This window comes from Octopus sinensis, linkage group LG8 (assembly GCF_006345805.1).
Source record: "Octopus sinensis linkage group LG8, ASM634580v1, whole genome shotgun sequence".
Classification (NCBI taxonomy): domain Eukaryota; kingdom Metazoa; phylum Mollusca; class Cephalopoda; order Octopoda; family Octopodidae; genus Octopus; species Octopus sinensis.
Genome location: NC_043004.1, coordinates 81,453,724 through 81,469,809, shown reverse-complemented (window position 1 = coordinate 81,469,809; position 16,086 = coordinate 81,453,724). Strand labels below are relative to the sequence as shown.

The 16,086-nt window shown below is 36.5% G+C and overlaps 1 protein-coding gene across 1 annotated transcript in view; it reads right to left on the bottom strand.

The window, feature by feature from the left end:
- Positions 1 to 1,349: 1,349 nt before the first annotated feature.
- Positions 1,350 to 16,086, bottom strand: part of LOC115214958 (DCN1-like protein 1) — a 33,721-nt gene continuing 18,984 nt past the window's right edge. Inside the window, exons 3-7 of the mRNA XM_029784054.2 lie at positions 12,107 to 12,275; positions 9,930 to 10,060; positions 4,960 to 5,042; positions 3,200 to 3,296; positions 1,350 to 1,812 (exon numbers count right to left, since the gene is read on the bottom strand). Of these exons, the coding sequence (XP_029639914.1) occupies positions 1,733 to 1,812; positions 3,200 to 3,296; positions 4,960 to 5,042; positions 9,930 to 10,060; positions 12,107 to 12,275 (560 nt within the window). The 3' untranslated portion in view covers positions 1,350 to 1,732. The remainder of the gene's footprint in view (positions 1,813 to 3,199; positions 3,297 to 4,959; positions 5,043 to 9,929; positions 10,061 to 12,106; positions 12,276 to 16,086) is intronic.

Here is a 16,086-nt window from a genome sequence, read left to right as displayed (position 1 = left end):
ACGTTGACCCCAGTACTTATCGTTCCCTGAAAGGATGAAAGGCAAAGTTGACCTTAGTGGAATTTGAACTCATAATGTCAAGAGTTGGAAGAAAATACTGCTAAGCAATTTGTCTGATTCTGCTAATGATTCGGTCAGCTTGTCTCCCCACTTCCCCCCAAAAAACAAAAAAAAAACAAAAAAGTCAATCTTGGTAGAGTGCAGAATCGGAACAAACATTGCTTTAATGATTCCACCGGAACATCAGAGTTCATAATAATAATAATAATCCTTTCTACTACAGGCACACAAGGCCTGAATTTTTTCAGGGGTGGTGGGCGCTAGTCAATTACTTTAACACCAGCATTCAACTGGGACTTTATTTTATCAACTCCGAAAGGATGAAAAGCAAAGTCGACCTCAGCGGAATTTGAACTCAGAACATAAAGACAGACGACATCCTGCTAAGCATCCTGCCTGGCACAGTAACAATTCTGCAAGCTCACTGCCCAAATAATATTTTCAAGAGGGGTGCAGAAACAGAAATTTAATAGGAGATTCCAATTCAACTAAAAGGGTGGTATGTGGGTGTGCAAGTGGGTCCCTTTAGCCAGATTAAAAATGATTGACTTATAAGTTATCACAAATATCAGTTTTTTATTTTTGCGCCTTTTACCCATCATTTTCCTCATAGCATTGACAGGACAAAAAGAAAAAAAAAAATATATATATAAACCAAAAAGAGCAAAAACTTTTTTTAAAGTGTGTGTGTGGGGGGGATCGGTGAATAAATAACAACGTAATAAATATTTTTTTTTTTCTGTGAATAATGGGAGAAAAAAAAAATTGCAAAATGCAATTTTTTTTTTTATTTGAAATGACAAGACATTTCTGTGTTTTATAAGGTTTGTTGTTTGTGTGTGTGTGTTTGTTGTTAGTTGTCACCGTTGGTTGTTGTTAGTCGACTAAACAGGAGGTGTCAGTAGCTTTGCTAGCGGAAATAATGTACTTGTAAGAAAACAGTAATACATAATTAACTCTGGCAGCTCTAACGAAGTTAAATAAAAAACGGGGCGTGGGGGCAGAAGATGGATGAGGGAATGGAGGAGGTGTCACAGACGGAAGGGGACCGAAAAAAAATAAAGAACCAAAACGAAAAAAAAAAAAAATATATCAAAGAAGGGCAATATTTCAATTAAGTTCTTTCACGATGAATGAAGTCAGTTGGGATTTCTGGTAGGAGAGAGAGAGAGACAAACAGAGTGACAGAGAATCAAACCGAGAATGAGAGAGAGAGAGAGAGAGAGAAAGAGAGAGAGAAAGAGAGATTGCTCTTTACCATAAGTTATACGACATTGTGTGATGTGATCTTTTTTTTTCTTGCTCTAATAAATCCAATTGAGAAAGATGTCCCAGAGCACAGAATGGAAATTGTCTTTAAATATTAACAGTTTGCTGACTACAAAGAAAGCCTTTTAGATGGTAACACTAGAAATTGTAATAATAATAATAATAATAAAAATGGTGGGGAGAGGGGACTAGAGACTGCCAATGTGAAGGTGTGTGTGTTAGTAGGTGAGCAGTGACATGTACCACCTATTAACAGCACTTTCAGGTTCTGCTTTTTTTTTCCTTTTTTTTTTTTTAAATGTCATCATTGTGGCTTTAATTTTTGTGGTATCAAGCGCAGGCATAGTCACGTTGGCACACGAGCAGTAGGAAGAAGGTTGACTGATCAACCGAAGGCCAACACTCATACAGTGGTACTTCTGCAACCCTGGATAATTGGACGTGCATATTCCACAAAGTCATCGATAAGTACAGGCCAAGCACCTGGAAGAAGAAAAGGAAAAAAAATACAGCAAAAGAACAGTCAAATATGAAATACATAAAAAAGACAAAAAAAGAAAGAAGGAAAGTATGTATTACATTAGAAGACATTCATCCATCTATCTTCACCCACTATTCCTGAGGTCATAGATGGAGAGTCCTCCATTGGGTCCCAACAGAAGCAACTGTTACTATACCTACTGACCATCTCCAGCCCAAATATTCTGTTTTACATTCAAACTGGCCAGATTTGGCCTCTTACACCTACCCTACACGGTGATCCTAAAAATAAACAGTAACATCATTAAAATCTCAAAGTTAAGAGATAATGCATGATTAAATGACTGCATTAGTTACAGATATTGTTTTATGTTGAAACTGACCAGATTCAGCTTCCCAGGCTTATCTTAAGAGGATATTCTAAAAATAAACAGTCACATCATTGAAATCTCAAAAGCTATGAGATAATGCATGATTAATTCAAAACAATGAGAACAAGAGCACTCAGTGTGAAGTTCTGCCAAGGCAACACCAATGTCCTCTTAATGTTTAGCTAGAGATAATTTTTAAAATGAGAATATCTGAAACAAAATCGACTGATCTCACAAACGAGAATACTAAAAATGAGCCCAACTGCTCTCGAAAATTAAGTGAAAAAAAAACAAGAAAAATAATCCAGAATCCTTGTCCGGTACCAGATCAATCCCCAAATCTAATCAATCCGTGCTCGTCACGAAGCCAAACATCCCTGAACGTTTCATCCAAATTCACCCAGTGGTTTTTGAGATATCATGACCATGGATAAACAAACAAATGCAACTGGAAACGATACTTCTGTCTTCTCTAAGGCAGAGGTAATAAATAATTACATTTAACTGAGAAATCTGAATGTTGAAGGATTAAACTGGGGGTTTGTTTCCAGTTTCCCACTTAAAAGCATGTCTAGGACATTGGTTGGTCAGTAGACTGGGAGATTATTAACTCACTTGAAAACAAAAGAGGGGTTGACCACAAGAAAGGGCATCCAGCCATAGAAAAGTTCAGCTTCAATATACTCCCATCGGACCAATGCATGAACGGAAAAGTAACAGCCATTTTTTATGCTGGCATGGGTTGGATGGTTTGACAAGAGCTGGCAAGATTAGAAACCCTTGTCTGTTTTGGCATGGCTTCCACATACTGGAGGCCCTCTTAATGCCAACCACTTTACAGTGTGTACTGGGTGCTTTTCACATAGCACCAGCGCTTTCTGCATGGCACCAGCACTTTCCATGCGTTACCAGTGCTTTCTGTGCATCACCAGTGCTCTCTGTACGGCACCAGCATGTTTTGGGGATGAAATGTGGGTGGATGAGGGAAGTTATGATGCTGATAAAATAATACAACCTACCTTCTTCATCATAGTTACTCATATCATCATTAATCATATTACAGAAATCTAATAAGAGGTTCCATGTGTCTTTTGGTATAGATCGTTTATGATGTTCCTGGAAGGAGAAAAACTTACATTTTGGTTATCAAATGGATAATAAGTAAATACAAGTGGCACTAAGTACCAAAAAAATTAAAACTGTTCCCCTGTTCAATATAAATTCTTTCGAGCGTGGTCATTGCCAGTGCCGCCTGACTGGCCCTTGTGCCAGTGGCACATTAAAGCACCCACTACACTCATTTTGTTACCATATTTCTCTTGCAAATACACTGTTTTTTAATTCAATTATTTTTGGAAAACAAAGGACCAATTCTGGGTCAGCTCTGATCAAGCAGATCCATAATCCTAAGTGCTACAACCTTAACCATTCCATCTTAATTTTAGACAAAGTGGAAGCAAAACTATATGTCCTTCATGTCTCCAAGATAAGTGTTATTTAGTCGTAATTTCTAGCAGATCAAGCATAGTTAATTGGATGCCACTGAGAGAGCGAGAGAGAGAGAGAGGAAAGATGAGAGAAAAATAGTTAGGAATATGGGAGGGTAAGGCCACAACATGAAGTAGATGCTGGTAGCAAACAACAGAAATGGGGAGATAATCAACGAAAATGCTGGGAAACTTGAAAAATGAGAGAGAGAGAGAGAGAGAAAGGGGGAGAAAGTAAAACTAAGAGAAGACAACAAGGAGATGATCAATAAGAACACTAACTAATTTGGAAGAAAAAAGAATTAAGATGAGGAAAGGATGAGAAAAAATAAGTGGCCATGAACCTGCAAACCAATTAACCCTTTCGTTACTGTATTTATTTTGAGATGCTCTTTCAATTATTTTAAATATAGCAAAGAATTTTGTAAAATAACTTAGTTATCATTGAGTTAGTGTTAGGAACATAAATTGTGGAAGATTTAATTCAAAACTTATGAAAACAAAACATTTGTACTACAGAGCCAGGGCCGGTTTCAGCCGGGTTGGTAACGAAAGGGTTAAATAGGGGAAGGGAGATTGGCATTCATTAATGATTGCAGGTGAGAAGTACTTGGAGTAAAGAGGAGCTGTTGTGTCTGTGCTTGCATGTATAGAATGAACCATGGCAACTGCGTGCTGGGAGGTGGTTCAAAGAATGTCATATCATGGGTTTGGGGGGAGGTTCGGATGTTATTGTGAATGAGGGGTTCGAGAAAGTAATTACTTAGATATTAACTGGTTTCACTCCTGTATGGAAGCATTCTGTAATATAAGACAGTCTGACTGGGCTGGCATGCTGGAAGGCTACACCAGCCTCCAGTCTGGTTGGGCATTGTTTTCTACTGCTGGATGCCCTTCCTAATGCCAACCACTCTGAGAGTGTAATGGACGCGATTACGTGCCACCAGGATGTTTTTATGTGCCAATTTGCCAGACACAAGTACCTGTCACAACTAGTTAAGGGAGGAGCAATCAATGGGGACAGTAATTCAGAATGAATGTGCTGTTGGAGATGAACAGACGTGGCATATAGAGTGAGAGCAATTGGAGGAGCTGCCTGTTAAGTTATTGAAGCTGAAGGGGAGCTTCTGATTAAGAGGTCACACAAAGAGAGGAGGGGTAGTTTGAGAGGGTGAGCCAGCAGAGGAGAGGTGACTAAAAAGAGGAACTCTGCCATACATGTGAGGGAATTGCTTGAAGGAATACTTTAAAGCCTGAAAGTATAGAGGGGAAAAAACCGTAAAACCACTCACTTGTAAAAATTTGCACCACAAGTCTAAAAACTTGAATTTGTCAGCTAAAACAATATTCCAATAAGCCAATGCCATGTCAAGATCTAGAAAAATAAAAACAGAATATTCAATAGCATATATATATATATATCTTTGCATTAATATAGCATTTTTATTGGATTTAAGGATACATACCCATTAAGTTACAAGCAGGAATCAATAAACTTCATCACATGAAGTACATTATTTACATCTGATGGATATCTGTCCTCATCTTGTTTGTAGTTAACATGTTTCGGCTGATATACCTATTTCTTTACTACCCACAAGGGGCTAAAAACAAAGGGGATAAACAAGGACAGACAAACGGATTAAGTTGATTACATCGATCCCAGTGCGTAACTGGTATTTAATTTATCGACCCCGAAAGGATGAAAGGCAAAGTCGACCTCGGCGGAATTTGAACCCAGAACGTAACGGCAGACGAAATACGACTGTATTTTGCCTGGCATGCTAACGTTTCTGCCAGCTCGTCGCCTTATATACCCTCCAGCCTTCATCAGGTGTCTTAGGGGAAATTTCGAACTAGGGTTCTCATTCCTAAGGTATTTTTTGATATTATTATTCAGGTCACTGCCTGGAATCGAACTCGGAATCTCAACTCTTAACCACTATGCCGTACACCCATGGGCATATGGCGTAGTGGTTAAGAGCGTGGGCTACTAACCCCAAGATTCTGAGTTCGATTCTAGGCAGTGACCTGAATAATAATAACAACATCGAAAAATACCTTAAGAATGAGAACCCAGGTTCGAAATTTCCCCAGGACATCTGATGAAGGCTAGAGGATGTATCAGCCAAAACATTATGTTAACAACAAACAAGATGAGGACAAATATTCATCAAATGTAAATAATGTACTTCATTTCATGTCACTCTGCAACCACTTTGACAACATCTGATGCGTGGTACAGTGTGCAACTCGACAGGCAATGCTGATTTAATAGAGGGAATGAATTAAGGCACAGCATAAGCATTCGATCACTTAAATTGTCAGTGCAGATTGTTCAGGAAGGAAATGCAGAACTCTCATCTACTATCTTTGACAAGAGAGTCCATCATATGCATATTAAACGATGATGGTGATGATTCCAACCAGTTTGTAGAAATTTAAATGTGAAATTACACACACTCATGAATTTTGAAAGTAAAAACTCATTCATAACATGAACTGAAGGTAACCACTGGCAGGTTGTGGACCTCGTCTTATGGCTCTCTCTGGATAAAGCAGAAAATATTCAAACGCAAACCTAAAACCTTGCATGGGTCAAACCCCAAGTGTAGACAGGGACAGAGTTTTTCTATGGCTAGATGCCCTTCATGATGCCAACCCCACATTTCAAAGTGGAGTAATAAATCTTCTGGTTTATTGAACAACAAAAAATAGTCAGACATGGAAAAGTAGAAAGGAACAAAACTGTATAAATGAACATTTTTCTTTACAGAGATTGGACAATATGTCAAAAAGTCCGGACATGCTTTTGTGGTAGGCTGCAAGGAAATGACACTGACTGCCATTGTTTTCAACGAGTGAACACGTGAAGGTGAAGGAAAACACTTCTCTCTCTCTCTCTCTCTCTCTCTCTCTCACTCTCACACACACAGAGGTCTTTCTGTTACAGTAACTTTTCATCATCTGACACAAGAGCCCCTCCTCCAATACCCCACCTCTTAAAATTCCTTGTCTTGCAAGTTACTTGGTGAGCCTGCTGGTGCTGGTGCCATGTAAAAAGCATCCAGTCCACACTGTACAGTGGTTGGCATTTGGAAGGGCATCCAGCTGTAAAACCCCTGCCAAAACAGACACAGTAGCCTGGGGTAGTCTCCTACATGGCCGGCTCCAGTCAAACCATCCAACCCATTAAATGATGATGATATGTAAACAGGATAAGCTTCTTTCAATTTCTGCCAACCAAATCCAATCACAAAGCTGAGGTTATGTGTAGAATAAATATACTTGCTCAAGATGCCATGCAGTGGGACTGAGTCTGAAATCACATTGTAACTATATGAATTACTTAACCTGAGCACCAACTGTGGAAGGGATAGGCCCAGGAAGACGTGGGACAAAGTGGTGAGAAAGGATCCTTGGATGCTGGGCCTTACTGAGGAAATAAGGGGCTGGGAGATGTGGCAATTTGCTAAGTAAAATTGCTGTCTTCCACACACACACACAGGTTTGTCCTTTCAGATGCCAGGGCTACTTAAAAAGCACCCGTGCTGGTGCTGTGTAAACACACCTGTGTTGTTGGCATGTAAAAAGTACCTGGTACCCTTTGTAAAGTGGTTGGCATTAGGAAGAACATCCAGCTGTAGAAACCATGCCACAACTGACAGCTGGAGTTTGGACAGCTCCCTGCCAGCTAGCTCCATGTCAAACCACCCAACCCATGCCAGCATGGAAAGCAGACGTTAAATGATGATATATGGCAGGGAGACAGGTTATGATTTTTTTTTTATTAACACCAATATCAAAATAAAAATCAAATGGAAAATGTAGTTAAGACACCTGTGCCGGTGACACGTAAAAAGCACCATCTGAAGGTGGCAGATGCCAGCGCCGCCTGACTGGCGTCAACCGATTGTGGCCATTTGCCAGCCTCCTCTGAACCTGTGCCTGTAGCATGTAAAAAACACCCACTACACTCATGGAGTGGTTGGCGTTAGGAAGGATATCCAGCTGTAGAAACACTGCCAGATAAGACTGGAGCCTGGTGCAGCCTTCATGGCTTACCAGACCCCGGTCGAACCGTCCAACCCATGCTAGCATGGAAAACGGATGTTAAATGATGATGATGATGAAAAGAAAATGACACACAATAGGAAAATAGATTGTGCTGGGCATAATGTAACCCCAATGATTAATACAGGAAACAAACATGTACAAAACCAACCAATCATATTTGTCAAATATTTTTTCCTTTACTTCTTTTAAATCTTTTTTACCAGTCATTAGACTAGCCATCTTGAAGTCTTTTAGATGACTGAATTGACCTCAATACTTTTGGAGCCTGGTACTTATTCTATTACACATCTGCGTTAAGTCACAGGGATATAAACACACCAACACCAGTCAGCAAGTGATGGTGGGAGACAAACACATATAGACAATGGGCTTCTTTCAGTTTCCTTTCTACCAAATTGACTCATAGGGCTTTGGTTAGCTCAAAGATATAGTAGTGGTCATTTGCCCAAGATTCCACAAAGTGGGATTGAACTTGGAACTATGGGGCTGGGAACAAGTTTCTTCCTACAGCCATGCCCACACTTGAACGGCTTTGAAGTGATTACTGGACATTATGTTATGGATGTTGACCCAATTCCCAAACAAATCTCACGTCAGAATAGTAGAGTTTTATCAAACAAAACATTGATTTATTCCAGATGGTCAAACTATCTTAAAATCTGAATAGGATTAATTCTGTGAGGTTCTATACACAGGTGAAAATATCAAGACGCACTTGAATATGTAATTGGCATGAACATATTCACACACATGAATGCTAAGGGTGTGTGTATATATGTGTATATATATATATACATACATACATATAAAAAATTAGAAAAAACACCTTTTATCAATTCAAAATGAACAATTAAATTACACCATCTAGAAAATTACATATAATAGAAATATTAAAATTAAAATAACAATAAAATACCAATGATTAAGTAAATTGCAAAAAAATAATAAAAATGTATCTAATTGGTAGAATACGTTTATTATTTTTTTTGGCAATTTACTTAATCATTGATATTTTATTGTTATTTTAATATTTCTATTGATGTAATTTTCTAGATGGTGTAATTTAATTGTTCATTTTGAATTGATAAACGGTGTTTTTTTTTTTTTCTAATTCACTACTTGAATGGACCATAAACAAAACTTGACTTAAACAGGATTCAAATAATCCTATCAGGTGGTGCTATTAAGTTAGACATGGCCTGGACCAATCATTGGTCGAAACATATCTAAGTTTATATATATATATATATATATATATATATATATATATATATATATATATATATTATATTGTGTGAAATTTGATTTAGTATTTCTAAATTGAATTTTCTTCCCTGTAAGTTTGGATTAATATTCCCTCAAATAATAATTATATATATATATATATATATATATATATATATACTCCCTCTATCTCATACACACAATTGTTGCATATGCATATGAACACAAATAGCATTCAAATGCATGTATGTGTGTGTGTGTGCATGCCAGCAATATTTGTTAAAAATCCAACATGCTTTTACCATCCTCTTTATACAGTGTGACAGATTTTATTTTTTTTATTACACCACAGGTATCTATTGTTATTTTAATAGGTTATATAATTAAGAAAGTTTGTGCTGAGGAACCTGGAGCAATCTCAGGTAGACTGATATGAAAAGGGTTAAACAGGTAAATTTTATAAAATTTTAGTCAAAATCAATAACCGAATTGTGTTTCCATCCCTTTTGTTACCATATTTCTATTGAAACATTGTTTCAATGAATTTGGAAAAGAATGAAGAATTTATCGAAATAATAGTCGTTATTAAGCTAGTGTTTGAAACAAATTTAGACATAATTTTGGAAGAAGTTTTTAATTTAGATCAAATTAATCTTTTAACATTCATATTATACTTTTTCAAAGGTGATATTTATTCACATTGTTTTGAATTCATCACGAATTATCTCATAGCCTCGATATTTCAACGCGACTTTATTTTTAGAATGACATTGTAGGGTAAGTATGAGAGGCTGGATCTTGCAAGTTTAATGACAAAACAGGCAGACATGGCAAGATATGGCTGGTATAAATTCTAAAACATTAGAATAAAGAATCTGTCTCAGAATCAATGGCAGACTCGGATGGGTTGGCATCGAAATAGTCAAATTGTTAATGTTGGGAATGAAGAACAAATACTCACCTAAACCTTTCTGGCCAGGATTTTTGGCATAATTGAATGTAAATTGATAAAATTCTTTGAACTTTGTGTTGTCTCTAATAATTTGTTCTAGTGATGGACATTTATCACGGAGTTTATCAGCTGTATCACATCTGAAAATTTATCAAGATACTGCTTAGCGTTATATTGAATTTCTTTCAACAAGTATATATATAAGTATATATATATATATACTTTATTTTAAGCAGCAGAAAATTCAACAAAATCTGTTACTCTGAGTTTCTCGTTGCCGTTCATCAGACAGTATGTATATATATATATATATATATATATATATAATATATATATATATATATATATATATATATATATTATATATATATATATATATATATATATATATATATATATATTAATATTAAAACAGGTTTATTTTAATTTCAACTCAAAATAGGTATAATATTATTATTATTATTATTATTATTTGGAAAAAATAACAGCAAAATATTCTTTTCTATTCTAGGAAAAAAGCCTGAAATTTTTGGAGAGTATGTGTGTGGAATCAATTTGTTGAATCCCAGTACACAACCGGTACTTAATTTATTGACCCCGAAAGGATGAAAGGCAAAGCTGACTTTGGTGGAATTTGAACTCAGAATATCAAGACATACAAAATACAGCTGAGCATTTTACCCAGTGTGTCAACGTTTCTGCCAGCTCACCACCTTTAATTTTCTATATAACCAAAATATATATTTTTTCTTTATTGCCCACAGGGGACTAAACATAGAGGGGACAAGCAAGGACAAACAAAGGGATTGAGTCAATTACATCAACCCCAGTGCGTAACTGGTACTTATTTAACCGAGTGAATGGATGAAAGGCAAAGTCGACTCCGGTGGAATTTGAACTCAGAACGTAGACAAACGAAATACCAAGCATTTTACCCGGCATGCTAACAATTCTGCCAGCTCGCAGAATATTACTCCAGTAATATGTCTTAAGAAAAGAGAAGGGGAAAGTCTTATAATCAAGGATAACTTCTTTCTTTGCATATTTCTGTTGAAATACATTGCCTTTCACCATTCATCAGCATCATTTACATCTGCTTTCCATGCTGGCATGGGTTGGATGGTTTGACAGGAGCTGGCAAGCCAGAGAGCTGCATCCGATTCCATTGTCTTCTTTGGCATGGTTTCTACAGCCTGATGCCCTTCCTAATGTCAACCACTTTACAGAGTGTACTGGATGCTTTTTACATGGCACCGTGACAAGTTAAAAAAAATTTTTTTTTTTACATGGCACCAGTATCTGGGGTCACCAAGTACCTTGCAAGTGAAAGGCCTCGTAGCTGAGAGAGGGAGTGGAATCAAGAGAAGTGGCTGTGTGACAGAGAAGTTGTCTTATTATAGAAGAGACATTTAGCTACCCCAGAAGAACTGGTTTTGAAAATGAAGAATTTAGTAAAATAACTGTAGTTAAACTAATGTTTGGAACATTAACATGATCTTTGATGGAAGGTTTGAAATTAAGATCACTTTAAACAAAGTTTGTTTCATAGAAGCAGTAAGGGTGTGTGCATGGGTGCATCTTTAGAGAGGTTGGTATCAAAAGAATTAAATTTGCAATTTGGACCAGGTGGAAACAGCATTAATCACATGGGATCTTTTCGGTTTGAACGACAGTTTTTTAAAATAATTTCCATGTAACTAAACACTTTTAAACTTCGTATACTGGTAGAATGTGTTTATGAAACATCTTTTTCTCTTGGCTTTATTGAGAAAATTCTATAGTTTGTAAGATATTTGTTTTTTTCTGCAATTTCAACCAATCAATGACGTCTATTGAGGTGAAAACGTTCTCTGCTGTTTGAAAATGTCCCTCGTTTAAGAAACAGATTGGGTTTATTTACACTTCTGAAGAAAAAATGATACCCTTCCCCCCACCCCTAAACCTAAAACAGATTGAAATGCAATAGATCGATACTAGGGTCATAATTATGGGTGACAATTTCATATGACACCGCTAGAAAAAACTACCGTTCAAACCGAAAAGATCCACCACATGTCCTACATAATTCCAGATACACAGAAGACATGGTTCATTGACTACATGTTCACGCATAATTCAAAACATACAGAAGCAAATATAATTAAGTAATATTTGTGAAAATAAATGAATAAAACCAGAAAACTCACCCTAAATCTGTCATACCTTGGAAGAACTCATCTCTTGTAAACTCACATTGCGTTTCTGCTTTAAATTTCCAGGCAATTATCAAGACCGTTCTTGATTCTGGATTTAAGCCAAGATCTTCAAGAAAGCGATAGACGCCATCAGCCATCATCTTATCCGACTCATAAGGATCTGCAAATTTGTTGAAATAAAAGTTTTAGCTGTGCTTTTTTTATTTATTAAAAGATAAAAAAAAAAAAAAATTTTTTTTATACAAAACATCAAGTTTGCTTTTTTGTGTTGAATGTCTTGAGTGGGTATTGGAAACTAAAAGAAGCCCAACGTGTACGTGTGAGAGAGAATTAGTGTGTTGTCTTGACATTTTCTGATAGTTATAAACAAGCGTGACTGTCATGCAGTGATATTTTTCGTTTCAAATTTCCCATGGGAACATGCTTGGCCAAGGGTAAATTTAACCGTGCTTTGAAAGTGAGGGTTAGTGACAAGAAGGGCATGAGGCTATAGGAAAGTGGACATTGGTCCTTTGGCACCAACACGTCTGGGACCAACTCTAGAAGTTTGTATCACAGAACCAACTCTGGTTCTGATACAAACTCGCCGTTTTAAAATGATTGAAACCAAATCATTCCATCAAAATTTCAAGTCAATTTTTATTACTAACACCATACTAAATTCTACAATATTCTCAAAATTTTTTGAAACAAAAGCCGTGTATTTTGAGAGAAATACGGTAACAAGAGGGTTAAAATATGAATGACCGAGACAAATTTTACTCCTTGATACACAATGACAGTAGCGACATAAATCTGACCATAGCTGATACTGCCGACTAATCTGACTCAAATAACATGAATATTAAAATTAAAAAGTTCCTGGAACTCTTAGTCACTGTTTCTAACAAGAATGTTTTTGTTAAGGATTTCTGTTCTACTGAAAATTTAGCTTCAGCCTGGAACCACCAAGAGATTTATATTTCAAGAATTTTAAGATTTTCAGTTCCAAATTACAAAATTTTGACGATCAGTAGATTGTCCCAAAGAAAAATGATCAGGAATTTTTCATCCCTCTCACCCACATAAAACTGGAAGCTTCTGCATAAAGTGAAAGTTTTAAATTATATCGGCTAAAAAAGAAATTGAGTGAAACGGAAAAGAGATTTAATTGCTATGAGAGGAAGGCAGTGATGGGAGTAACAGAAAGACCAGCGCTAAGTTGGAAGAATGGTGGGGACACAAGAGAGGAGAAAGGATAGAGTAATGTCAGGGATCAGTGGGAAGGGGAGAGTGGTAGGAGAGAAATGGGGGTGAGTGGAGTAGATATACCCATAGCCGGTGTGGGTTGGTCCACTTCCGTGATGGGTTGGACAGGTTAAGATTTAAGTGAGGATCTTATTAGAGTTACATAGGTTTGCTGTTGAGAGAGGGAGAGAAACAGAGACAAATACAGAAGGGTGTAGCAGGAGGAAAAAGGGAAAAAAAGGGGTGTCAAGAAAAAGCAGAGTGATAAAGATGGTGGGATGGGTTGAGTGGAGGAGATGCAGTGCCATTGTTGAATATGGGTGGGCAGAGTGATGCATGAAGGAGAGGAGGTGATGAGGGGGAGGAGCAGAATGTATTAACATCATCATTGTTGTTGTTGTTTCATCGTCCACTTTTCTATGTTGTCATGGGTCAGATGGAATTTGTTGAGGTAGATTTTCTGCAGCTGGATGCCCTTCCTGTCACCAACACTCAATTCCCAAACAATGGCAATCTTTCCCTATGGCTAGACATGTTTCCATAGAAGATTGAGATGAATGACACTGCTTGTATAATAGCACTCATTTACAACTATCACATGATATCAAGACAAGGAAACAAATACACATTCTCATATATATATTAGTTTGTCCATCATTGTCAATGATGGCCAAGGACATCACATGGGAGAAGACATTCACACACATACATGCACAAATATTTAGAATACTTTAAAACAGAAAGTTTGTTTCATAAAACCAAGGAGTGTCTTGGGTGGATTGGTAACAAAAGGGTGGCACTGGTGTTTGGAATATGAATCAACATGAAATTTTGATGGGAGGTTTTAATTCAGATAGCTTTCAAATAAATAAAAGTTTGTATCACAGATCCAGAGGTTGATCTTGGACATTCAGTTATCAAAAGGGTTGGAGGAGGAGCTAGAGGTTTAAACCTTATTTCAATTCAGTAAATAATTTATCAAAAATTAGGGCAACACTTTCAGATTGTGCCCGGGTTTAGGATTCCAAGCCACCGCCCACTGAAAAAAAAAAAGTTCTTGGAAACTTGAAATAGGATACTAAGACTTCTGTTTACAGTGCTGCCATCTACGATAAGGAGCATATTAGTACAGAGGACTTCTGATGTAGGTCTTTCCACAAACAGCAGTAAAAGACAGATGATTTAAGCATTGATACTTCCAGACTTTAAGTTTAGCAGCAACTTTGGTTTTAACTCAAGAATTAAACTTTAGTGTTTTTTTTTAAACTTTTTTTTTTGTATATATATTTTATTTCAGTGGGTTATTTTCCTTTTCAGTTTCAAAGTTGATACAAAAAGAATTTGAAGAATAATTATTTTGACTAGAGGAGAAATAAGTTGTAAACAAGTATCAGAAATGTTACCAAGTCTTTTGTTACCATATTCCTGCTAAAATATGCAGCCTCTGTTTCACTTGGTTTTGAAAATGAAGAATTTAAGTAAAACAACAGTCATTAATAACTCTTTTGATACCAACCTTCCCAAGCCTGCTATTGGTTCTATGATACAAACTTCCTGTTTTAAAGCGTTCTAGAGGAAAAACACTTCAAAAATTGATTCCATGTTCCAAACACCAAGTCCATAATGATAAAGTTATTTTCTAAATTCTTCATTATTTTTGAAAATTGGTTGAAACGAAGGCTGTGTATTGCAAGAAAAATGTGTAAATGAAAGGACCAAAGAAAATTAACGAAATTTTTGGTGGAAGGCTTTTAGATTGCTTTAAAACAGGAAGTTTTTATTAAATAAGTGGGGGTGGTCTCAGGCGGATTGGTATAAAAAGGTTAAGCTGGTGTTTTGAACATAAACTGACATAAAATTTTTATGGAAAGCTTAAATTTAGATCACTTTCAAACACGAAGCTGGCATCAAATAACTAGGAGTGGTCCTGGATGGGTTGCTATCAAAAGGGTTAATTACATAAAGCAAAGATTCTCGTTACAAACCTATGTTACTTCCTCCTCCAATAAAAGGAAGTAAAGCTTACCATCCCAAGTCCACTGAATGAATTCTTGACAATTCTTTTAATTGTAATTGGAGTTAATTAAAATCAAGAGGGCTGCACTGAAGGACAGGCAGTGCAGCTTGATTTAAACAATTACTGCACAGTAACATTAAAAGCAAAGGTTTCTTTTCATAAATATTCCTAAAGCAGAAAAGAAGAATCCATTGCCATTTTCAGCACTCCTATAGACAGGAAGGCGAGAATAACTGAGGGGCATTAGAGCATTTAATGTTTGGTTTGGTTTTTAAGTAGCTGGAGATACTTGTAGGGTAAAGTTATTTTCCCAAATCATTCATTAATTTAAAAATAAATTTAAACAAATGCAGAGTATTTTAACAGAAATGTGTGAATGAAAGGATTACAGGCTGGTGTTTGTAATAAAAATAAACATGAAATTTTGATGAAAGGTTTTTTAAATAATTTTTTAAAACAGATTATTTCAGAACAACATGAATGTGTAAGCGTTAAATTTGACAGATTAATCTGAATGCTAAACAGTTAAAACAGGAAGTTTGTATAAGAGAACTTGGAGCAGTCTCAGACTGGTTGGTATGGAGAAGTAGTCGGAGATATTGGTCGGATGAGAGTAACAGAGGTAACAAAAGTACAGGGGAAAGATTAGGGACTACTCAGTTGAGATACAATGAGAGAGAAGATAAGGGAATCAACAGCATCTTTGCCGTACTTGCATGCGTCAGAT